This window comes from Gymnodraco acuticeps, unplaced genomic scaffold (assembly GCF_902827175.1).
Source record: "Gymnodraco acuticeps unplaced genomic scaffold, fGymAcu1.1, whole genome shotgun sequence".
Lineage (NCBI taxonomy): Eukaryota > Metazoa > Chordata > Actinopteri > Perciformes > Bathydraconidae > Gymnodraco > Gymnodraco acuticeps.
Window position 1 is genome coordinate 179,176 of NW_022989877.1, and position 26,671 is coordinate 205,846.

General features: G+C 39.8%; 1 protein-coding gene across 2 annotated transcripts; it reads right to left on the reverse strand.

The window, feature by feature from the left end:
- On the reverse strand, positions 1–26,501 carry pld2 (phospholipase D2). 2 transcript variants are annotated; one of them, XM_034198128.1, is made up of 24 exons: positions 26,273–26,501; positions 19,999–20,159; positions 19,779–19,906; positions 19,279–19,421; positions 17,624–17,717; positions 16,778–16,843; positions 16,631–16,689; positions 16,308–16,553; positions 14,587–14,730; positions 14,402–14,485; positions 13,550–13,628; positions 13,343–13,453; positions 12,204–12,413; positions 11,515–11,662; positions 11,304–11,422; positions 10,547–10,660; positions 8,409–8,513; positions 7,316–7,404; positions 6,688–6,801; positions 6,522–6,568; positions 6,139–6,273; positions 4,162–4,315; positions 3,265–3,382; positions 1–3,008 (listed from the first exon to the last, which is right to left on the reverse strand). In XM_034198128.1, exons 2-24 carry the CDS (start codon positions 20,126–20,128, stop codon positions 2,784–2,786), a joined length of 2,862 nt encoding a protein of 953 aa, XP_034054019.1. In that variant the 5' UTR covers positions 20,129–20,159; positions 26,273–26,501; the 3' UTR covers positions 1–2,783. The 2 variants fall into 2 exon arrangements, with proteins under 2 accessions (XP_034054019.1, XP_034054011.1); XM_034198120.1 differs by having other exon boundaries at positions 19,999–20,156; positions 26,273–26,500.
- Between the last annotated feature and the right edge of the window lie 170 nt (positions 26,502–26,671).

Consider the following 26,671-nt stretch of genomic DNA (forward strand, 5'->3'; position numbering starts at 1 on the left):
TAAATTCCATATAAAACAAGTTTATTGAGGAAACAAGAGAAGTATAATACCTCAAAGTTATTGTTAACTGCACTTAAGTGATTAAGTAAGCATGTTTATTATCTCTCTACTTCTGAGCGTTAGTTATACATCAGCAACTCTACGGTAATATCCCAGATGTACACATTTGCATACACAAGGTTTTAACATGGTGATTTAAGATTAAAAGTGATGAGTTAACACACACACATGTGTTGGTATTAGTATATTCATAAAAATGTATTAGAAATGCTGACTGTCAGATAAAAATAAAATGCATGATAGAAACAGTATTAGGGCAACCATTTTGTGCTTTACAGGAGATTAAGGTAACAACCCAGCGCTTAGTGTGCAAAGGCTAGTAGCATTTTAAAATCTTCCAAAGAAAAAGGTGAATTAATCTGAAGGCAAAATGCTGAATTTCTTAGCTCGTCTGTGAAAGGTGGTTCATGTAGAGGCAGAGCAGCGTCGATGTGGGAAACTTGTCATCTGTTAGATTGCACTGATACCGACTTGGTAGTGTTGTGTCACAGGCTCAGCAATTTTCTACTTTTGATGGACTTCAATCCATCGCATACAGGTCTTTTAAAAATACAAAGGACAAGGTGTCTGTCCCTCTGCAGGTTGTACTCTTGAAAAGAAACAGGACATGATAATGGTGCTTTGCATATGTGTCATTAAACTTGGCAAGAATGTGTGCTATGTGAGGAATCTTCAACGTGTTTTTCTCTCCTTCACCTTGGTCGAACTCCTTTTGTGTCTTACAGCTATGGAAATGCACGAGGAAGGCAGGACTTACAATACAGTCTGCTAAATTATTACATAAGACTTCGGATACACTTCACAAAAGAGGGATGCTTCCTATTTGTCCAGTGCAAGGCTTGCTCAATTGTACTCAGTTCTTCATGGCTCAGGAAATGGGATTTGCTGGTTTTCAGCAAAACAAGGATGTCATTTTATATATATTTAAAAAACATATTTGTGACTAAAAAGGACTTGTAAGCCAAGTTATGTCACCACTAAGTTACAGTGCTCTAAATGAAAGCCTGGTAGGATGAAAATGAGTAAAGGGAAGTTATGCAGGACATTGTATGGCACCTGGACACGTAATTGTCGAGCGGTGACGGAAATAGCTGAAGAGGAATGATTTGTTCTGTTCTGCTGAGCACATGGTGGAATTATAACTCACTTTGGTTGTCATGGTGACTTAAAAACCTGCAACAATTTGCGGTAAATCAACCTAACACCCTTCAATTATCTTGTCCTCCTTTTTTCTCCTCCTCTCACAGACGTCACCTGATCACTGATCCAGAAATATGAAATCTGCACAGAAAATGGTCAGTCCTCCTTTTTCTCTGCATATTACCTTTCTATTTTTCCCGTACTCTATCCCGATTTAGCCCCATTTTTTTTTAGGTGCTCTCTCCCTTTCCTGCCCTATTCAGTCTTTCTTATTTCAGATACAATCCAGTCATCCCTTTATATCCGTCACCATAACAACCACAAATGTTCTGACAGATTTGCTGGCACTGCAGAGAGAGGTGAAGCCTCGGAGGAAGAGAGAGTGAGAGCGAACAGAGACGGAGACGGAAGCCACCCACCCACCCATCTAAAAACCTTGCACCAATAACTGTACACTATGTTCCCAGATCATGTGTTGATTTCCAATACCAACTCGCCATCCTCTCCTGACTCATACATTCATTTGCGTTCAACACCACCGCTCATATTGAGCAGCAGAATGAAACGGGGGAGGCTGTGGCTCAGTGGATTAATGCGCTGATCTTCGAATCAGAGGATAGCAAGTTCGAATCCCACTGCAGTCAGCATGTCGTTGTGTCCCTGAGACACTTCACCCCAAATTGCTCCTGTGGGGATTGCCCACAGTACTGAGTATGTGAGTCGCTTTGGAGAAAAGCGTCTAACAAGTGACATGTAATGTAATGTAAAAACAACTCAGCTCAACCTCCTGTAACCAGAAATGCTACATATATGTGGAACAAACAACGCAATTCTCACTACTTTGAAATCCAGCCTGAAGACTTTTATTTTTGCCTATTTAAGCTTGATTTTTAAAGGGGCCCTATTATGCTCAAATTCAGGTTAATATTAGTATGTATTGTCTCTACTGTGACATGTCTCCATGCTTTAATATTCAAAAAGGTCTTCTTTTTTTTTCTCATACGGCTTGTGCTGCAGCACCTCTTTTCACCCTCTGTCTGAAACCAGAGCCCAGTCTGCTCTGATTGGCTAGCTGGCTGGCTCTGTTGTGATTGGTCAACCACTTAGGGATGTCCCGCCCCTTAGCCTATCACATACCAATGGGGAGCCAATGGAAGCGCAAGTATTACATAGTGATGTCATTCTTTTACAGCAGGACCCCAATAGCGTCATTTCCGGTCGATGGGTGGGTGAAAAAGTCCCTCCAGGTTGAACTTTTAGAGGGAATGTATCCTTAGTACACCATTTACATTCACATAAACCTATATAACACACTACAGGAAAGGGAAAACCAGAAAAAGCCCTTGCCTTGTTCTAAATCATGATCAAATCTAATTTTCAGTGGTTATGTTCATTGTCAGTTTAAATGAAAATAAAAACATCAATGATGCACCAACACATTATTTTGATGTGATTTCTCCATCCTCACCACTGAAGTGCCAGTGCTGTACTGTAACTACTTTAGTGAACTGTGCTGACCATTAGAAACTATGAGGAGGATCATCTGAAGCCAGTGGAGATGTAACGTAGTGGTCTGAGCTGAGTTATGTCCACAGACCGACAGGAGCCATGCCTTCTTTAGTGTTCATCGGAGGCAACAGGTCCTCCTCACACAGGAACTTCTGGGGGAAGTGAACCAGCAACCCTCGCACAGCCTTCAGCTCCTCTCTTGCCTGCTCAGGGTCAGAGTCGCACAGACGCTCGTGGGCAGAGTATTCCTTCAACTCTCGCATGTTGTGGACCGAGTTGTTGGGCAGACATTTGAAGACCTGATGTAGACAAGCCAATGAGAACAAAGGGTTGGATAGATAGATAGATAGATAGATAGATAGATAGATAGATAGATGTTACAAAAGCAGTAGTGTGTTCAGACATTAAAATACAAATACTTAGGATAGAGAAAATAACAATAACAAATACAAAATATGATATCAAATATAATATACTGTATATTACCTTATTTATATATAAGTAAGGTAAGAAAATCAGCTACAGGACTAACACCGTCATTTATTAAATGTATACCTTTTCATAAATCTCAGCGTTCAGTTTAGCTGGTTCGTTCCAGCCCAGGAAGAAGAACTCATCGCTGATGGGATCGTCAATATTGACACTGGGGTCTGAAGAAGCTCCGACAAGAACTCTATACGGGAAAATGAATAACAGCCAAATATTCAGCAGGTACAGTATATTCAGATAACTCAGAGGTTCAGTGTGTGTCTCAAAATGGTAGTATGGTTGTGTAACAATCAGAAGGTTGTGGGTTCGATCCCAGCCCCTGGAGTCAACATATCTATGGGCAAGATAGTTAACCCTGAGAAGCTCCCAATGGCCTGGCAAATGGTGTGTGAATGTTAGTTTCCTTCCTTAAGCAGGTGGTTCCTTGCATTTTGTGCAATGTGTGTGGATAGGTGAATGCTGACTGGTATATGTAAACGCTTTCAGGGGTCGTAAAACAGAAAATAGGCCGCCACTATACGTTTTTTTATTTTGAGTCTTTCAAAATGTATATATTGTTGCACTTTGGGGGTCATCATTGCATGAAGGGTGCCATTTAAGTAAATAATGCTCCATTGATCCTTTTTAAACTGTATCAGGTCACCATGTTTGTTGTCATGCATTCCCACAATGGAAAGGACATCCATAACATTCATCTGTTTGCAACTTACATTATTTATCTAATAAATCATATTCCAATGACTTGTATACTCTCCTTGAACTATTTATATTCTATTTGTTTTTATTTTAACTATTTTGTCTGTTTTATTATATTATGTTGCACTGATGGAGGAGCCTGTAACCTAAGATTTTCATTGACATATCTACACTGTAGCTATGTACAAATAAATCATCAAAGAATATCAATAAAAGCCTAGAATCTTGAAACAATGTTATTTCAGAGTCTACACATTAGGTCCTGACCTGAAACACTCTTTTCGCAAAGCGAGTGTGAGGGGTCCGGCCTGGTACTCCTGCCCCCCCATGGTGGAGGGGACCCGCTCCTCATCCTCCACAAACACCGCCATCTCACTGTCTCTGCTGCCCAGCATGCTGCGGTCGTTGATGTTGGCTGATCCTGAAAGGCGTGTGGAAAGTAATGAGCAATACAAATCTGTTTTTTTAGAAGCATCCCTGAACAAGCCAGCAGTCAGCGCATGAAGCAAGAACTGGATAAACAATAACATCAATAGTGTGCTTCATTTTAGTTAATTTCCTGGTCAGTACAGTGTAATCTGTATATTTCCAATTACTTGTATATAGACTCTCCTTGCACTACTTCTATTCTATTTTATTTTATTTGTATTTACTTGCACTATTGTATCTGTTTTATTGTGTTGCACTGTTGGAGGAGCCTGTGACCTAAGATTTTCCTTGACATATCTACAATGTAGCTAATATACACATGACAATAAAAGCCTTGAATCTTGATTTATTTTCAAGGAATGCATTTGACATGAAGTGTTACAGGCCTCTGCTCTATATGATGTGAAATCAAATCTGACAGAATTCAGTGCTGACAAATGATATGGTCCGTGAAAGACATTTGAGCCCAGCACAGTGGCGAAGTCCGCTGCAAAAAATGAAAACTACTACATAGAGATGTAAATACTTTTTGGCAGAGGTGGAAGAAGTACTCAGATCTTGTACTTGAGTAAACGTGGAAGTACCAGAGTGTAGGAATACTCTGTTACAGTAAAAGTTCTGCATTCAAAATGTTACTCAAGTAAAAGTAGAAAAGTATTAGTATCAACATATACTTAAGTAAAAGTACTCATTCTGCAGATTTCAGAATAATATATATGATATGTTTTATAATGATTGATCATTAAAGTGTTCTCAAAGCTAGGCAGCTAGTTTGAATGACTTATACTGCAGGGTAGCTTGTGCATTTACTCCAGGTGGAACTAAAGTCTGATTTAACACTTGATTATATTTCACATCATTAAAGGGGACGTATCGTGCAAAATGCACTTTTTGATGTCTTTTATGCATCAATATGTGTCCCCTGTGTGTCAGGGAACTCACACAGCGTCAGAAAATAAAACCCTCTCTTTTTTCCTCCGTACCCAAATCTCTAAAACGGGGATACAACAGAGCTGATCCAGATTTGTGTCCGATATGACATAATATCGGAAATGTAGGCTGGCTTTACACCCACGGCCCAATCAGAAACGTTGGTATCAGAAACAATGCCCGACTGTTTTGGACGTAATATGGTCGGTGTTTACATTAGCATCGCTAACACTCAGAGCTAACCTGTACTGGAGAGCATGTGTGTGAAGAAGCAGGAAGTAAAAAGGAACTCACCTTGCGGTATAACCGGCAAGAGAGAAAGCCTTTGAGCTCCATACTGTTTCAGAGATAATCCTTGATAATCCATGATATGGCGTTTCATCACGGCAGTATTTAGTTTAGACAGTAGCTGCCGGGTCCCGCATGAGCTCAGCCCCCTCCTTCTTTTTTTTTTTATTATTCTTTTTTTTTTTTTAAAAAGCTTTATACCCAAAATCAGCACTTTTGAAACAGGAAGTGAAATAGAGGGATATGAGGCATGGCTAGAATGGGTGATCTGTTTGGTATTTTGAGCAAAACACTTCATAGACATGTTTTTGATATATTTTTGATATATCTGAGACCTATGCTATTGCCTACAAATAGCATGATAGGTGACCTTTAATACAAATCTGTAAAGTAACTAAAGGTATTAAATAAATGTAGTGGAGTAGTTCATGATTTACCTCTGAATTGTAGTGGAGCAGAAGTACAAAGTAGCAGAACATGGAAACACTCAAGTAAAGTACAAGTACAATTCCACTGTAGTTTTCATAGCTCACTGACAACTCAAGGTCAGCATGATAATGTGTCTTTGGATGAGTTTGTGCCAGGCTGATGACTCACCGATGATGTAGCAGCGGTCATCGGCTATGAGGAACTTGCTGTGAACGTAGATGAGCTCCGTGACGAGAGACTCGCACAGCTGAGAGTGTGTTCTCAGGCCGCAGAACGAGATGTACTCCGTCCACTGGTCCATCACTGTTATTGGGAGACATAAAGAAAAATACCGTAAAGATTTATCAAGAAACATACACATACAGTATTCTTAAGGTGAATGACAGGAAGAAAGGTACAAATGGAGATTGGTGAGAAGATACCTAGTAAAAGTAGCTTCAGTTTAAAGTAGCAATAAGAAGAGAAAGAAAGAAACATGTTAGAGAGGAAACCGGCGGTCATTTTGTGATATCTGGTTGTTAATGAGAGCAAATGAGTGAGAGAAAACTCACCTTCACTAAGTCTTGACAGTATGGAGTGCTCTCCTCGGCACATGGTCCTAGGACATTAGTTATTTCAAAGATGTTAATTAACACAAACAATAGTAAGTTGGTTATCAATGTGTTGTTTGTTCTGGCCTGTAATGGCAGCCTGGTGACAGGAGATGAAGGCTCTCACCTGTAAGTGAAGTGAAGAATCGCTCGAATCGCAACTCCGGTTCCTGACGCGATGTCTCCCTCGAATCCAGGAAGCAGAGGAACCACAACAAACACTCTGTACTTCTTCTGCTCACTGTAGAGAAGCACAATGCCAACAAGTAATGGTACTATTTAAACATCAATACAAGTTTCTCATTCATCACAATCATATCTCTGTTTCAATGATAAGGCGAAATTAAAAGCTATATAGAGGATCAACGTCCTGTCAGGCTAACACTTAAAACTGGCATTTCCTTCTCAGTGTTTTATATTTCAATGCAGCATCTACATATTGTATTTTACTCCACTACATTTAAATGACTCTTGTAGTTACTAGGAACTTTTTACCTTTATGAAATGTGCATTTATATGATATATATATATATATATATATATATATACTACTAATCCACTCAGTAGTATACAAGGTATCAGAAATGTGCCACACAGTGATGAACTACAGCATTAAACAACTCTTGTATTTTTCTTCTTGGTGCCAATTCTTTGTTTTCCCAGGAAAGGGTGCAGGGCCGCATTTCACCAGGCAGTGACGTAGCATCTATGCAAAATGAATGAACATAGATCTTGTTGATGCACTCAAACCAGACCTGTGTGCACGCAGGATTCGTTTCACAATTGCATCCCCGATCCCGTTGTAGACGGTCTTCCCGTCGGCACAGCTGATGAAGAACTGGTTCTGAGGGCAGAGAGGAGACAGATGGTGGCTCGGTGTGAGACGAGGGATAAAACAGGTAGGAAGCTGGCAGAGGACGGGTCTGTGGTTATATTCAGAAACATGAGGCCTCGTGGTTAGACACATGTTGGCTCAAGAAATCTCTCAGGGATATGTGAAGTTAAGGGGTGAAATGCAGTGGCGAACCGTCAGGGCCTTCAAGGTATTCAGAGAATACCCTGGAACACTCAGATAAAACAAACAAAAAATTGATTTAATTATATAAATAAAATGTAATAAAATGAATAAATGAGAATCGTATCCGTGTTGTTGATCTGTAATATTACAGTTTTACGTTGATTTGTTTGTGCTTCTCGGACCATGCACTACGCATTTCAGTGGTTTTGTGTTAGAAAAGAAAGCAAGCAATCAGATCTTGTTCTGGGTCTCTGGGTAGAATATCCTTCAACCAAGGTATTCTACATCCTTGATCGAATGCCCTGGCCGTTGCACTGAATGAGAGCGTACGTTTGGACTGACAGTTTGATCAACCAATCATATATTGATTTGTAGCCAATGGGCGTATTCTTTCAGAGTTCCCCTCGGTTCCAGGGTATTCTAGAAGGCCCGCTAGTTAACTGGTTCGAGACAGAGGATCTAGAACGAATGCGACGAAGCAATTCATGCCGTTTTATTGTTTTTAACGTTGTAATGACAAGTGCAACAGGTGGAGATGAAGTTGTTGCGGAATTGTTGTGAGTACCCTTTTCAAGACGACAATTCAGTGAAAAGACGGACATTATAATGCCGCGGAGGGGGGGGGGCGGCGGTGGCTGGGTGTGTCTACAGAAGATCCAGTTGTGATAGCCACGGTTCGCCACTGGTGAAATGGTTATAAAAGTCAAAAGGAATCACATGCTGAAACATCAGAATTAGAGGTTTAAATTGTGTAAAACAGATCAATGAAAGTATAGATTGACATTATCATTATATAAAAGGTACATACTGGCCGAAGCACTCCTCCTTACCTCGATGTAGATGTAGTGCTCGCTGTTCTCGATGGTGTGGATGTAGGCGTTCAGGATCGAGTTCTCACAGATTCCAGTAGACCACCGGTCTGCAGAGCGCAACACCTGGAGAAAAAAATAATAATAAGTCCATGTTCTTTTGTATTTTTTAAAGGGGTTTAACACTCAAACATATCAATCTACCTACTTAAGTATATACAATCTTTGATTAGCAACTAAATCTTCTTTTCACACTCATGTTCTCCTGTGACAAAATTAACTTTAGCAATCAAGTTTTTTCAATTTGCGTGCATTAATTAAGGCAGTAAAATGTAACCCTTAGAAAAGAAGAAACCAAGATATTTAGGATAAAAAAGTGTCCTTTGCTCAGAAATGGTATTGATAGGAAACCTGCCTTTCATTAATCATATTCAGGCAGTAGCCTACACACCAACAATGAAACACATGAGCACATACTACGGTTAAAAAAAGCAGAAATAATATCTGAGCGAGCAGAAAATGTTAGTTTAAAAATACAGTTACGCTAATGACACTATTTTCTAAACATATAGATTCACCTACTTAGTACAAATGAACCAAAGAAAGTGAAACCCATAAAGCAGATTCAAGCAGTAGGCGTATAGATTCACACTTAAAGTATTAGTTACTTAATACATTTCTTTAATAGATTTATTTCTTGTTTTATATTCAGACAGTGACATACTCTTCTTGCTTAACTACTTATTTTACATTTGTGACACTCCAAGCTCTACAGCTATAACAAAGATTGTGGCAACAGCTGAGGAAGTGTCCCTGCAACCTGAACAAGGGATCAGGAAAACCCGAAGTCACAGCATTATAAGAGACGAGGATTAGATTACAGGCCAGCGCCCACAGTAGAAGAAAGTACACACAGCAAAAGCTATTGTTACCGTATACTCCCTTTCTAAACACTTCCAAACAATAGCACAGAGTGAGAGTGAAAGCCGTGTCAGTTTTGTTGCGTTTCTCATCACGACCCCAGTTCCCATGAAGCCTGTTGTAAATGAGATTCCTCCACTCTGTGTTTGGCAGTGCATTTGTTTTCTCTGGCTTTACTTAACAGGACAAACATGTTGGAAGTGATTTTCTTCCTCTTGTTCCACCATCTGCCATCACAAAGACAACTCTGAATACTTGTAAGCTGCACCTCAAACCCAGAACAGTGTCTCATTGTTGCACTGTCAAGCCATCCATGTGATTTCCTTCTCGTTCGGACTGAGAGTCGTGCACTGTAGAAACACACAGTGGAAACAAGTAGGGGACTAGGCAATGGTGTTGTTTGTTTACAGTAAATACAGTTCACCAACTTTCCAAAACATGGGAAATTACCAGCAGGAGGTTTCTTGTATGAAACTTGTGCTTTGAGGTGTTTTTCGTTTTAATTGAATCCTAACCCTTTTGTTTACTTCTGTGACATAAGGACATCTCTATGTTAACATTCGTACTTCCATTGGCTAGCGCTCCAACACATAGTACGTGATAGGCTAAGGGGCGGGACATTACTAAGCGGTTGACCAATCACAACAGAGCCGGCCAGCTAACCAATCAGAGCAGACTGGGCTCTGGTTTCAGAGAGAGGGTGAAAAGAGGTGCTGCAGCACAGACAGTATGAGAAAAATAAAGAGCTTTTTGAACATTAAAGCATGGAGACATGTAGAGACACTACATACTGATATACACCTGAGAATGAGACTTAAATGACCTCTTTAAGACTTACATTAAACATTATGGTAGTTTTCTGTGTCATCAGTTTGTGTGTAAAAGACTTTTCACTTTCTCTCTACTAACCGTGGTTGGACCTGTAACACTAACATCTCGTGGAAACAGTCTTTGTCAAAGAGAGACTGTGTGTATGTGTCAAGGCTGAAAAGCACTACATTATTCCAACAACTGAATATGGCAGTGAGTTATGAGGAGAAGAAAAAAAATCACTTTGATAAGTCGACCACACTAGATTTTCCTTCAGGTCACCGTCGCTGACTGCTGTTTGTGTTCAAGTTATGTGGATCAATGGTCCTTCACTTTTTCTGATATTTGTTCAGTACATGTGGCTAATCAAATAGTCCTATTAGACCTCTATATATTCGCTCAGATAGTGAGCTGTGGTGCATTAATACCTGCACTTTGGCCTTCTTGGATCCGGGCACGGTGAACGAGGGTGAGTCAGCGGTGGAGTGAGACTTGGGCAGGAGGTAAGGGTAGAATTTGTCCTTGTACTTGTTTTTGAAAATCTGGAGGACACAAAACACACGAATGAGTTTGAGATTTCAACTGGTTCCTGTTAGTACACAAGCTTTCCTAAAGAGTTAGGTAAAGTACATTTTACAACTTACTATCCGAGTCATTATTTTGAAGTTGTGGCTTATACAACAAATTGATTAGCATAACATAGAAGAGGAATCTCAATGGTGCGATGGCAACACAAGTCTGACATCGATTTTTTGGGTCCCTAATAAAAGTAGTGACTGAATAGTACTCGTGTGATCCAACTTTCCAAAAGTCCACATTTATTGAAATAAGACAGATGTAATAGTTTCCAAAATTCACAACTTGTTTCTATCTTGTAAAAAAGTCTGCTGAAGCTTCTATACGATGGCTTCAACGTATAAACTTAGCTTACACCACCAAACGATAGTAAGATGATCGGGAGTAAAGCCATCTGAAAGCTTTTGTAGACTCATTTGTAAAGCATAGCACTAATACAACATTTAAGAGGATGTTTGCAATATTTATGTGTACAGCAATATTAATAATAAAGCAGCGAAGGCCCTGTCGCCCCAGGTCAGGAGCTCAGTCCTCAAAGGTATGGATGATCAAGGCCAAACATATCACAATCAAACACAGGTACGTTTAAAGAGAGAGTTTTAATCTGACCTTGGTGAAGTTCCAGCGCTGGATGAAGTGACGGGCTACATCCCTTGCAGCTTGGCCATGAACAACTGCAGACAGATCACGCCACGGCATGCGGGGAACTTGAGTGCGGTTGACGTTATCTGAAAGAAATATATATAGAAGAAGCAATCATTTCAGCTCCCTGTTGTCCGAGCCTCTCAGTGTGTGCTTGAGAGAGTTTTACACAGCATACCTTCAAACGGTCTGTCCAGTTGCACCCAGTCTTTCTTGATGAAGTTGTTGTAGTCTTTGCCGACCCACAGCTTAGTGTTTCCCGTCAGATCGTCGAGGTTCTGCTCCACTTCCTTATCTGGTTCAGATGGTTTTGACACACCGTTGTCCTGGTGAGAGAAACATGTGTTAGTGTCTCTGCAGGGAGTGAGACATCTGGAGAGCACGGTCTATACTGGAAAAAATGCTGCTCCAAAAACAAGTTAAACAATATTGAAAACAAGCTGTTTTCACTTGAAATTAAAATCAGCCAATAGAACAAGTCAAAATTTGCTTGGTAAGATTTCTTGAAATAAGAAGGGATATTTAGATAAACCAGATCCTGTAATTAGCTGGGAGAAGCCATTTTGAACTATATTTGACCAGAATCAGGAAATGTTGTTACAATATGAGCTGCAAATGCTCAAAGGTGTTCTGTTATCTGATGTTAGTTGGTGATTTTCGAATAAATATGTAAAAGAATGTGTTTCATCTGAAATGCAACTCAAAATAAGGTTTTTTTGACTGAACAAGATGATGCATTGTCCAAAAACAAGACCCGATATCTCACTGCAGTGTTACTTCTGAAGTTGTTATACTTAGCAATATTTCGAGTTTTTGTAGAATAATGGAGTACTCGGTGACAACAAGCTGATAAAAAGAACTTCTCACCCCTGTATCTCCGTCGGTCTCCTCTCCTGTTACGGTGTCAGACGTCTCTCTCAACCCCAGGTCAGTGAGTCGGTACAGGCTGTCGTCCCACCGCCCAAACGCCAGGTCGATCCCGCCCACAAAGGCTACAGTTTGGTCAATGGCCACCATCTTTTCATGGTGAGCCCACAGGAACACCACGGACGACACATGGTCAGGATGTCGCATTACCTGAAGGGAAATAGGGGTGTATGTTAAAACATGAGATGAGGCCTCTGGATAATATAGGCCTGTGACAAACAGCCAAAAAGGGCTTTAGTTTTCGAGATACCGCTCTCGGAGTTAGGACAAAACACAACTTACTTTTTCCTCATCTCTAAGGCCTCCCATACATGAAATGGATTTTTGTATACACATATTTTACTGCAAAAGTGGTGAAATTGATATATAAAGTTATACACCCCAAACTAAAAATAAAGCCTGGCCGTCTGGGGGTTGAGGCATATGCTATGGCAATCCATGTCAGGGTCACTACAAAGTAAAGACATCATTCTACATAGATACATTTCCGCCTATTGTAGGTATGTATTCAAATGACTATCTCCAATTTACATTAAGATATTGACATTCAGTCTTTTCTATAATGCAGAGGGATGTCCTGACCTCAGGTATGCCAAGTTTTAAACCTATCAGACCTTCCATTGTGAATCTACATGAGTTGTTATGCCTCAACCCCCAGACGGCCAGCCTTTATTTTTAGTTTGGGGTGTCTAACTTTATATATCAATTTCACCACTTTTGCAGTAAAATATTTGTATACAACAATCCATTTCATGTATGGGAGGCCTTAGAGATGAGGAAAAAGTAAGTGTGTTTTGTTCCAACTCCGGGAGGGGTATCTCAAAATGTTGGGGCCATTGTCACTAGCCTAATAATACATGACACTTATATAGCGCTTTTCTAAAAACTCAAAGACGCTTTGACAGAAACGAAGAAAAATACATATAGAGACAAACAAAAACAGAAAATAGGGGGGGGTGGTCAGAGGTTGAATGAATGTTGAACAGGTGGGTCTTGAGTGACTTTTTGAATGCGGTGAGGGAGGAAGAGTCTCTGATGGGTTTATTGTGTGTTTGACATGATGGGAAGATGTGACTGACCTTGATGTTCGGATGCATATTCATGAGAGTCTTCTTGCTGTGCTCACTGTTAATGCCCAGAGCCATCTCCACCTCCTTGTACAGCAGAACACACACTTGGACTCCTTGTTCCTGCAGGAAAGGTTGAATAAATATAAGAATATACAATAGAGGGAAATTGGAAGATCATTTAAATGGTATAACAGGGAAGACAGAGAGAAACCGTACTGCTTTGCGTTTGAGGATCTCATCGAGGCGCCAGAAGTTATCAGTTGCCGGTCTCTTTAGGAAGACCTCAGGGCTGAGCCTGACAGAGGAGACATTCACGTTATACGGACGAGAAGATTTGGATCAGAACAGAGACACTCAAAGTAGACTTTTATATCAACATTTCAACTTGATTTTCAATATTTTAACTTAATTCTGTCACTTAAACTTTATCCTAAACATTATATTCTTAAATTGCAAAAGGTAGGAGGAAGGTTTTTATTCTGCATTTTGAGAATAAGATTTAACAAACATTTTGTAATGTAGAGAATTTGTCTACTTAGCATTAGTGTATAAACATGATTAAGTCTTTGAGATTTTTTTCTTGAATTTCCATATTTTAAATTAAGTCTTTATCCAAAAATAATGCACTTTATTCTCGACATCTTGTTTGTATATTTTTTTATTGTATTTTGCATTTTGAGAGTAAAGTTGAAATGTAGACAATTAGTAAAAGTGGGAATGTTTGGAATAAGGTACAAATAACATTTTGTTATGCGGAAAATATTAATATAATTTTCTTTTCTTTCTGGAAATGTTTATTATTATTATTATATATATATCAACCTCATTTTTAATATTTTTAAATGATTCTTAAAATCTCAACTTTATTCCCAAAATGTCCATTACATTCTTTATATTCAATACTCTAACTATTATTCTCATTACTTGAACTTTATTCTTGACATTTAAACGTTATCCCCTAATTTAAGCTTTATTCTTTAAATGCAAAATCTTTCAAATGATGTATTCGAATGGTCAATTCTGTAAAAAAATGCCTCTTCTCTAAATCCAGATCTTTCTGACACTTACCACCAATCTGTGATGAAGATTTCCTCCTTGGCTTGTTCCAGAGCGTCAGCCAAGTCTGAGAGGAAGCCGCTTCCATTCACAAACCTGTAAATAAAAACCACAAACCATTACAGATAAGAACAATGAGGATGAGGTGAGATCTGAAGATAGATGGTTATAGTTCTCAGGTAGAATAAGTATCTGACCATTTGGTGAGCGTGTCCTCCCGCGGCGGAGCGAACCCTTCGAAGCGTTGAACTTTGAGGAAGTCGCTGGAGTCGGACAGCCGGTTGATTTCATGACTCCACCAGTGAGTCTGTCTGTAGCTGCAGCATTTGATCACCAGACTCCTGAACAAAAGCAAAACAAATCCAAGACGTCATGTTACTGAATCATTCATACTGTGAGGGAAACTTCAGAAGCAATTGGAAACAGGACTCAGAGAGACACGAGGAGAGCTGGAGCTTTGATGGCTAACACTGACGGTTTATTTGGAGCTTTGACCGGAGAATTCACAAGACATGTCACGAGCCACGATCTGACCACACGGTTGAGATGCCACAATCAATTCTGAGGGGTCTCCTCTCTGGTAGGAGGCTTTAACTAGTTTGCTGAGGGTAATCAACATTCTTCAAGAGAGACTAAACAGCGGAGGAAACGGAATCAACTTCAGTTGTCAGTTATGGCTCTGGGTCATCTACACCCCGAGAAGGATGTGTTCCAGGTGTCCCACAACAATAACTATCTCTGACTGAGAGTTGCCCGGTCATAAACTGGTAACAACAACAACTTGCTAGGGCAGCCCCTCCTTAAGGGAGATAACATGCTGCCCAAGGCTGGGCCTCTGCGTCAGAGGGCGAAAGAGGACATGCAGGGTAAATTATTCCCTGACACATACTGCCTGTGCTGCAGCACCTCTTTTCACCCTCCGTCTGAAACCAGAGCCCAGCCTGCTCCGATTGGTTAGCTGGCTGCCTCTGTTGTGATTGGTCAACAGCTTAGATGTCCTGCCCTCTAGCCCCTATAAAATAGGGGGAACACACAGATTAAGTCTTTGCATACCATTGACATGCACACAATCTTATGTAACAAACAACAGGAAAGGGAAAACCCCCCAAAATATAATTCGAACTCTTGAAGTAAAAGATCCTGGTACTTTCACACCCCTGATTTAAAAAAACAAAACAACATCAGGCAGACCTAAAAATAAAAAATAAAAGCTCTCTTCTGTAAATAGCACTGTAGGTCTGATTAAACTGAAGCTAATAGTAACAGTTAATCAAAGCAAATCAAAATGTATTATAGCCCCAAATCACAGAAGATGCCTCAAAGGGCTGTACAAAGCAAACCAAAGCAAAGACAAAAACAACATACAAATGCCATAGCACAACAAATTATAAAAACATTATGAACAACAACATAAGTATTGCCATATGATAAAAGCATGTGACAGAAGTGATGCTAATGAAGATGGAAACTAGGTGATGGAAATTAGTTGATCTGGTTTGACTGAAAGCTAATGTACCTGCAGGACTCTTGCGTTTTAGTTGTCTTATTGTAACGGTACGTCCACACGGCAGCGTTGTGTGCTTCAACGGAGACGCTTCTCATTCACTTTGATTGGGGTGACGTCACGCTTTGCTGAACTGCATTGTGGTTCCGTCACTTTGCCTCCGTTGCTCGCTTCGAAAGTTGAGAAAAGTTCAGCTTTTCAAGCGTCAACGGAAGCGCCAGCCAATCAAATCATATGCCAGTACAAGCGCTAGCCAATCAAACCGCGTGCTTGTGTGTCGGGGTGGGAGATTAATGTGATTGGTTGTTAGACACGCCCACCGGCAAGCTTCAACGCGACGCTGCCGTGTGGACGTACCGTAAGTGGCGTAAGATAAAAGCATCAGCTAAATGAAATGTAATGTCAGAGACGTACCGAGTGAAGTTCTCGAAGCAGACTCCGTATTTGGTGTCGGTGTAAGCGCGGCCCACTTTCACTTTGAACTCCGGGTCGAACAGCAACACGAAGTTAATCTTTCCGTTGTCTCGGTTCATGTACATCAGGAAGGAGTCTTTGACCACCAGCCAGCGCCGGGACCAGCGGAAACAGAACTGATGGTGACCGATGCAGTTCAGGCCCTGGATCCGATGACCCCCCGACCTCTTAGAGATGGGACCCTCCCTGAGGAAAGTTGACACAATTAATCTCTCTGTACAATCTATTGTCATTTCCCACACACTCTTTGGACGTTTGCTTACAAGCCTTTGGGTCCGAGATCAGTGATGAAGGAGAGGGCGCCGACAGAGAGGAATTCAATCTGAAATAAAAAGATACAAGAATGGCATCATGCTGCATAACATCCACTTTGTTTTATTTATAAGTGTCTTTCTTTTTATAGATATTACCATGCTGTGATCATTCCTGCAAAACGAGTTCTCCAGCAGGCCGTTCAGGTACTCCTCAAGGTATTTCTGCAATAGAAAATAAATGTTATGTACACAGTTTATACAAAATAAATTAAAGTTATATACATTGCAATACAACTTGAAACACAGCTGGCTGACGGTATGATTTTTACAATATATTGATTATCAGAGGTGGGAAGTAACTAAGTACATGAATGCTCTTATCATCCCGATAGCAATGTATATATTAAATGCTTTCACAATAAATACATAAAAAAATGTCATCTGTGGAAGCCGTGGCGCTGTAAAAAGCACGACCAATCATCTGAGCCGGCCAGGCTAAAATAACTGGATGCCTACCTGCCTGTCAGCCTTCCATCTGTGCACAAACTTATCTCGTGCCCTCATTGGTCATGTGCGCGTTTGTGTGTGTATTTTCAAATTCTAGCGCACTCGAGCTGGTTTCTCCATTCTTACCTACCCTACCTTTAAGTAACATTTTGAGGTACTTTTCTTGAGTTTTTCCATGTTATGCTACTTTGAACTTCGACTCCACTACAATTCGGAGGCAAATCATGTACTTTCACTCCACTACATGTATTTAATATCATTAGTTTCTTGATAGATGTGAAATATCTATATAAACTAAACTATAAATTTCTTTTTTAGTTGTTTTTTGTTGTAGTCTAAGTGCTACAACTGTCTTTTATGCTGTCTATCCTATTAGAAATGTGTTTATATATTGTATATTATTGTATTGTTTTGAGCTGCCCTTTATGTATGAAAGGTGTTACATAGATCAAATGTATGACTATCACTATACTATACTGATGCTGAGTTGGATACCATTTTGCTGGAGGTCCTCCTGGTGCGCTCAGTGCCGTGGAGGCTGGGCATTTCCTCCGACATGGCCCTCAGCTGCACTCGGTCCTTTGCAAATCTTTGAGAGAAATTTGAATATTCAAAAACACTGGGTGCGGGAAATAGAAATAGAAACGTATCAAACGCAACACATCACAGGGATTTGGATTGGGAGTCTCTCAGAGTGAGAGCTTGATTTACATCAGGGGTGTCCAAACTACGGCCCGGGGACCAAATGCCATTTTGAATCGGCCCTCAGCTAATTAAAAAAGCATAATGACTTAAGTATAATAAACTTCTGCTCGTCTTAGGCCCCGGCCACACGAGGACGAAAACGGCTAAACGCATAGGATTAACGCAAACGCAATCGCAAAAAAGCTTCCGTCCACACGCAATATTCACCGGATAGTGTCTGTCCACACGAGACCGCTCCGTTTAGCTCCAACCGCTGGAGAAGCTGCAGTACATATGCAGGAGCCTGTACGTGGCGCTGTAACTTCCTCCACAAAAGCAGCGAAGAAGCATGGTTGTCATGGTTGCCCTTCTGTTTATTCTCCGCGGTGGGGGCCGAGGGAACCGGGCAGAGTTTTTCGCCAGTCAACGTGTATTAAAGTTTAAATCTTCCGACAAAATTATAAAAGTGCCGGTCAAAGGTCTTCTTTGTTATTTATTGAGCTTTAAAACAAATGAATAACGACTCTATATAAATATACTTTTTCCTCCCTCTCTTTGGACAGCGCCAGTGTCTGTTTCATGCAGCAGCTGATCCAGTAATGAGTGACCCGGCCGACAGTAAAAATAAACATATTTATAACTAGTTTAGGTAGTTTGAGAGGTGTCTCCGTCCTGTCAGATTAGACTTCACTCGCGTTTATGTCCATATCGAGAGAAAGATAAATAATCTGAATTCAGTGTGCAGTTTACTTTGACGCGGGGAGGAGCAGCAGAGGTGGGGAGAGGCGGGCTATTGCATCATCATTATCAGAAAATGATCGTACACACGGAGCCGTTGGACCCCCCAGAGCGTTGCGTATGCCGTTCTATCCACCTTGGGACCCGTTATCGTTTCCGCAGTCGTTTAGTGCCGTATTCTGTCGTCCTCGTGTGGCCGAACGGTCTATATGACACTAAACAGTAACGCAAACGACCGTTTTCGTCCTCGTGTGGCCGGGGCCTTATATTGTACTTCTTAAATATATATGTTTAAATATATTACACAGTATTCGTATGTTAATAAGCCCAATTTTCAAATAAATTCAGTCAATTAAAGTTACATGTTCTAACAAATCTAAATTGATGAAAAAAAGCCCAATAACACATGTACATTACAACCTTGAAATCTACCCTCCATATGTCCTCTTACAGTATGATAAGCAATCTGGAACTTCTGTTTTAAGGAATGAGCTGCTAACAAAACAAATGAAACCCTACGGAGAGCTATGAGCTGTTTTTTTTCTAACAGCATTTTCAAGTATCAAGAATAATTTACCTGCATTGGATTGATTTTTCCAACTTAACTTACGAGGCGATATACCTCTAGTGAGCGGCCCAGCCCTTCGTGTATTTTTCTGTATGTGGCCCTCGTGAAAAAAGTGCGGACACCCCTGCTTTACATGATTGAAACAGATTGGTGGACCTACCTGGCCAGAGGAATCAGGTGCAGCATCATCTTATGCTTGTAAAGGTCTCGATGCAGCTCCTGGAAGTGCTTGTACTTCCTCTTCACCGACCAGTGGAAGTGACCATGGGTCAGAAACACGGTGTACAAGGTGCCCACACGGACCTGGACAGACACCATGGACATGAAGGACATACTGTAAGCATGATGGGTTTAAGGAGGAAAATCTAGCACATGTTTTCAGTCACTTTGTAAAGAAAATAGCAAAACGTGGTGATTCCTTTTATAATACACCATTACAAATGATCCTCTGCTTCCTAATGAAAATAAAATGTTTAAATGGAGCAAGAAAATAGATAATGAGGCCTCTGACTTCGATGAAATATGAGCCTAGTACGTCCTCTTTTAATGCTTTTATTTAAGGTGTATCCAAAGCTTTTTATAAAAATCAAGCATCCTATTTGGAACCACCAAAAGAGATCAACAAGTGTTCACTTATAAAGAACTAGTGTAAAGGTATACCTTAGAGCGGGTAGTGTGTTTCTCTGTGTTGTCCACTCTGCATGTGATAGGGATACCAGGCATTAGAGCAGGAACACCCTCAATTTTTATTTCAGGAAGACGATGCACCACAAGGAAAGGACGTCCCTCTGTGATTTGAAAGATTAGATAGAGAACATGTTAATAAAAGTCTTCTGATGTGATGGTTAAAGGTATTGAAGAAAGGGACAGTTGTTCCTACCGCTGCTGGACATGAGGCCATCTATCTCGTCTGGACTCAGGCCGTGCATGTCGTTTGAAAAGCGTCTTCTGGCCAGAGGCTGGGCCGACGAGCTCTTAGTCTCCGGCTCGATGTCATCCGGGCCGTCCATCGCTCTGATGCCGCGAGTGCAAACTACCCTGATGCAAAGACAGAGAGAGTTTTACATGTACTGTACAGCCCAGAGTGTGTGCACCTTTTCACCACTAAGCATATATAATGTGCACTACACTGCCATGGATAAGAATAGATTCAGATACGATACGATAATACTTTAACGGTCAGATCAAGTCTGAAATTTGACATGCATCACAGCAGTTCCATGTTTAACATCAACAGACACGTATCAAGACACAATACATGAAAAACAAACAAACATTTAACATAACAGCACAATCACTAAGAGAAAACATGCTCAAAGAGCCTTCAGCGTGCATTTAGATCCGCATTTCATCACAGTATAAAATAAAAATGTTTTTCTGCAGGCAACTTATAACTCCAGAGACTGCAAGTTTAAGGCTTTAGCTGTATACATTGCAAACTTAAAATGCCTGAGAGATTAAGCATGTATTCTCTTATCATGACTTCATAGTCTTTAATAAATGAAAAAGCATTAATGTTATACTGCCTGTGTTACTTTCATTTGTGCTTTTGTGTAAAGTTAAAATGTTTAATTTGACAATAAAATGTTGGAAAAGATTTCGCTTATTTTTTTGTATTTAACAAGTAATCTGTTATCTAATGTTCCTCACCTCGTACAGTTTATTATATATATATATATATATATATATATATATATATATTAAATTACATAAGCTCTATATACTGTATGTAGAAAACTAGCGCCACTGCTAATTGTTGCAGGTGCTTTTAGCAGTGGTAGCACCAGCAGTAGTTGCATTGGTTGTGGCATCAGTAGTATCATTGGCACACAGCTATTACTGGATATCTGGAGAAGTATTTATAGACACCAGATTATAATAATTATCAGGTTCATATTTGAGTATGTTGTGCTTCGACTGTGACATATTTTCATGGCAGGTTCTTGAAGTAGTTCAGCGAGATAGTGGGATCACACGAGAGGAGGAATTCACACCACCGAACAACACAAAATGTAACAAGTTCTGCTGTTAATTTACAAAAAAATATGCTTTTATACATGACGTGTGTACCTGTGGATAAGGTCATCTATACTGCGACATACGAGACGGCTAGGACACAGCTACCAGTCGGAGAAAAGGGTGTGTGTGTGTGTGTGTGTGTGTGTGTGTGTGTGTATCCTTTTGTTAGCTACAGTGTGTGGGTAGATGTCTTTGAATGGCTGAATGTTTCCTGGGCCAGGAACGTGAAAATGAATAGAATATCACCTCCCATCTTCAGAGCAATCTGACTATTATAACATTAGCGTTAAGAAAGCTTACTTAAATATTATCTGCCACAACATAAGTAACCGGATCAAAGTAACATTAGGGGAGAAGGGGGTAAGTTGAGCCAGTGGGTAAGTTGAACCACCCCCTGTAACCAGGCAACGCCTTATAGTTGTAATCAGCGGTTGTAATCAAGTGACCAGAAATGATGCAAGCCCCACCCATTTCTCAGTGCCTGTGAAAGAGAGATACTCATTGTGGTCTGGCAAGTAAACCTTTTTACAAAAAAACGTTTTTTGCTTGTCAAAGTACATTTTCTAGATGTCAGCTATATCGGCTGTCATGTAAAAAAAAAAAAGTATCCAGGTTTAAACACATATTGTATATGTCGATGTGTTGGCAGCGTATTAAATCATTAAGCTAAAGATGACTCTGAATTTTAATGCTAGGCTATTTTTTCTAAAATGGTGGCTATGGGGTAAAGTGAACCATGGGCCTTGGGGTAAGTTGAGCCAGTTTTTCAATGGAGAAATTAATGAAAGTAGGCCAAGTTGATAATAAGAGCTCATTTAAAGTTGAATTTACCCTGTGTTTGATTGGTAAGATGCATGAAATTGTATCACCATTTGTATGATGACTTTTACTTTTAACATGTCAAAATAAAATCAATAAATTCATTCGAAATTTATATTAAAAATATTTGAAAATCTAAACTTGTATTTGGTTTGTTATTTATTGTTTAAAGTTACCTTTAAGATTTGTTGTAGGTATGCCCAGGTTTGAACAGGTATGCCCAGTTTGAACAGTGGTTCAATTTACCCCCTGACCTGGATCAACACGGGGCAAGTTGAGCCACAAGACTTTTATTTTTTTTAGAAGTAATATTTTCACTGCCCTTGATCAAATATTAATTCTTATAATTGCCATTGATAGGAGACATCCTGAATTATAGGTGTGTGTTTTCATTTGTACTATGTGTAATTTCTCCGTGCTTAGAGGACAGCATAACTCAACTTACCCCACTCTCCCCTACGTACAGTCCGGTGAGTGTGAGGTGTCCCATTATCATTCATATCACATCATATCATATTATCATATATTTCCTTATCCGAGTCAGCTTCTTGAGCCGTATCTGGCCGTGTAACACTCACAGTGTCACATACTGTATGCAGAAGTATTATTTTAAGCAACACATTAAGTTGACGAAACACTCGAGTCAAATGTAATTAAAGTCAGATCCACTGTGCAGTGATATCATAAACCTGTTAATGTACGCATTCAAACACTTTTTATTTTACCAGCTGTATTCACCTTGCAGGTGTGTGGCTTTTATCCTGAATAAAGTGTTTAAGTCATGGATGTTTAAAGTTTAACTTCTTCATATTTGACTAATATTATAGTTTTCTTTTCATTCAGGAAGTATGACGCTGCGTTGTCAGTACGCTTGTCAATGTTTGTGATTGGTCAAATGTTGCTAACCCCGCAACTTCCATCTGAACGCGCACTCAGCCGGAAATAGAGAAACCCTGGCTTGAGTTACCGAGTTGATAACCAGCGTCGTAGGACCGCTTAGCGAGAGCGCGTTTGTTTTGGGTTGGGATTCGTAGTACAGCCAGGCCTCTGCTCTCCTCGTGTCTCTCTCAGTCCTGTTTACAATTGCTTCAGAAGTTTCCCTCACAATTATGAATATTTGTACAGATATTGCAATGTATATTAGATTTATAAAAGGGAATGCAATAAGGCAAATATTCAATTTGCATAAATACTAATAACAAATTAGGGCTGCTCAATTAATCGTATTTTAATCGCAATTACGATTTTGGCTTGCAACGATTATGAAAACAACATAATCGAAATAAAACGATTTTATATTTATTCTTTTTAAATTATTTTTTGTATTGGTTTTTCAGTTGAGTTATACTTAACGTTCAGGGTAATCAACTGTTAAAACATACTGTTCACATTTTTTTTTTCAATAAATGGATGTTTTCAAAGTAAATGGATAATCGTTTTTAATAATCGTGATATCAATTATTGACCCAAATAATCGAGATTATGATTTTTGCCATAATCGAGCAGCCCTATAACAAATGTAAAAAAAATGATGCCATTTGTATTAAACAAAGATTGTTTTCTGAGATTATTTAGAATACGATTTGTACACTGGCACATAGTTGCAGCATTATCATACTTTTGACACATTTAGCCTTTAGCAGTTTAGATATGGAGATATGCCATATGGTCATTTTTAGAAAATGTATTGTGCCTCATAAAACACTCATGTTTGTTATGGGTTGAGGTTGTCTAAAACAAATAGGAGACTCTTACGTAGATGCTCGGTTATCTACTGTTATCTTCATGTTTTCCTTTATAACAGATATCGTTATTAAAGTCGATTCATTAGGCTATTACAAACACTGAACACTCCTATGAGTTTCCATTATCTACTGAAACACGTCATGAATATCTCCCATTTAGTTGCATCTGCACCAGAGGCTGCTGAGAGTCCCATGAAAATAACTACTTCTAATTGAGACCATTCCCACTTTGTGAGCTATTGCTGCTCTTTTCCCACGCTTCTTTTGTTGTTACTTCTAGATCTTTTTAGTCCATCTGGGGCCCGAGTTGCTCCTGATGGCCAACGGTGTGTGTGTGTGTGTGTGTGTGTGTGTGTGTGTGTGTGTGTGTGTGTGTGTGAGCTTCCCTGGAGCAAGTGCTACTGTTCTGCATGAATGAGGTGTGAAAGGGTGAATGACTCGTAGTATGTAAAGCGCTTCGAGGGGTCATAAATAGCGCTATTTAACGGTTCGGTTACCATCCATTCAGCAACATCAGTTACCATAAACCCTGTCATCTAAATCCACTTCCAGCTGTTTGGTGAGACAGATAAGTTGCCAAAACAATATTTTTACTAAATAACCTCTTAGGTCTACTGGAAGTTACTTTTGATCTTCACTGCAGGATAAGTCTGTACTTGCCAGCAAATATAATGTGCAGTAACTTGACAGGCCTAACAGAAGTATCTGGAAAAAGACTGACAAGGTTTTCCTGTTTTCTGTTTATTGGAGTGAAACTTTCTTTTCACTATTTACTCGGGCTTCCTACAACACTATGTCAGCCCAGGGTCCTCTCTACTGCACGAGCCAAATTGGCCAGAAAGGAGTGCTTTTACTGAAAGCCAAGCCACACCAAATGGTCTTATGAGCTTAAATCTCTCTGTGTGTGTGTGTGTGTGTGTGTGTGTGTGTGTGTGTGTGTGTGTGTGTGTGAGTGCTTATTCTACACTCGATTTGGACCACAATGCTGGATCAGTTACTATAGTTGCCAGAAGCAGTAACTCACAAGGCCATGAGAGATTTAAAGCCCCCCTATGTGAAAGATTTGTCAATTTTTTTATATGAACAAAATACCATATAACAGATTAATTAAAAAGGTTTCAACAGAGCATGAAAATACTTCACAAATAAGCTTTTTAAAGAGTTACCTGTTGTTTTTGTGGCTAAGCTCTAATAGTTGAACTCTTTATGACTTTGCTGCAGATGTAGAGTTGTATTCAGGGTGTGGTCAGTACAACATTACGTCATCGCTTGGTGTGGTTATAGGGGTTACAGGAGGTCACATCTAAAAAAATGTATGAGCCTAAAAAAGTGATTTAAGTACGTTACAAAACTGTCTCAAAGTGAGCGAGTGTGTCCTACCTGGCACCCTAATCTGGATGTTATCTGATTAATTAAGTATTCTGATAGTACACAATACTTCCTCAATTATGAGATCAAGATACAATCTCTTATATTGCCATTGTTGTCTTTTTGGCGGCATTATGTTGGTAAGTGCAGATGTGTTGTTGGATCTCACCTCACAGATATCACCAAATGTTCCCAAAAATACAGCCACATAAAGCCTCTTCAATACAAGGGCTTTCATCAGCACAATCTCCATTGTGTTACCTCGTTTTGCCAATAGATTGTGACTTAACAGGCCTTATAAGGCTTAACAACAACAACCATTGAGGTTATCACATTTAAGTGATTGCACATTTGTTCAGTATGCATTCTTATAAGGACATGCATTCTCATAAACTAGCCTGAAATACACAAATGTTATTGTTCCTAACTCAGAGTAAATTATTGTTTTGCATATTTCTTTGCATAACTCATCTTTTGGAAAGTACATGCACAAGAACAAGAGACATTGAGGAACATGTAGAAATCACTAGAGAAATCATGACAGGATGTGATATGTGTCATACATTCCTAAATGACTGAAACAACAGTGCTGAGTCTGCTGGTTCCCTTCGGATTTCCCCACATATGCACTTGACGCCTTAAATCTTGTTTCTTTTGACTGTTTGACCCCACATTAACACATTACACTTTCACAATGAGTCTACATATTTTTAGTGTGTTTTAGATACAACCTTGGAGGTAAAAACACACGTTGGCCTCTTTTTTGGGAGTTGATGGGAGTTTAGATAAGGCTGAAGTCTGGCTCAATGAGAACACACTGCATGTCTTCAGTTTACACCCATATATGTTTGAGACATGTTATATATGTTTGTCAGCGAGCAGAAGTGTAGCTTTACAGTCTTTTTTTAGGCTCCGGATATTAAGTTTGAGTCAGACTGACTGTCGGGAAAAAAAGCCAAAAGCTAAGTTTTGTCGTCTCCACCCATAGGCCTATTCCTACAGCGACGCATTCTTCAAATACACTACAATACTTTACAAAACTACGCCACATTAGTCACCTGTCGAAACATTATGTAGTCTTCACACCGACACAGTTCAGGTATTCGAGCCTCTGGGTGAAGTGATATTGGCCGCTGCAAACATCTCACATCGCATTGCAGAATAGTGCAATAAGTGTGTCCTTAAGGCCCTAAATATACTTACTTTCAGATCAAACACCGCCGCGACGCAGCACACACAGCTACTCCACAAGGCAGGACAAAAAGAAACAATTACATCCAGGATAAAAGTAACATTTCATCGTGTTTTCTTGCCAGAGTTTGACAGTATTTCCCGTAGGTGATGCACACGTTTAGTCCCTCCCATATCGTGTCCAGTGGGACAGTACGGAGGAAAAAGAGGAAATGTCCTTAAAATGTGGCTGTGTCACGAGGACAGGTCATGGCACGAGTGATTTTATCTGTAATCTGAATTAAAACAAAAATACATGTGTTGTATGGTTAAAAAAACGAAAAAGGGTGTTTATTTTATTTTATTTGTGAAGATAAACATGCATTAATAAGTGGACTGTTTATATTATAGAATCAGAGATGCTAGGAGACA

Excerpts from the sequence above, each read along its gene's own strand:
- pld2 (XM_034198128.1), bottom strand. The coding sequence starts at position 20,128 with ATGGACGGCCCGGATGACATCGAGCCGGAGACTAAGAGCTCGTCGGCC. Across the intron at positions 13,629-14,401 it reads ATCTTCATCACAGATTGGTG|GCTCAGCCCTGAGGTCTTCC; the intron begins GTAAGTGTCAGA and ends CTCCTCTGTCAG. Across the intron at positions 4,316-6,138 it reads TGACCGCTGCTACATCATCG|GATCAGCCAACATCAACGAC; the intron begins GTGAGTCATCAG and ends CACGCCTTTCAG.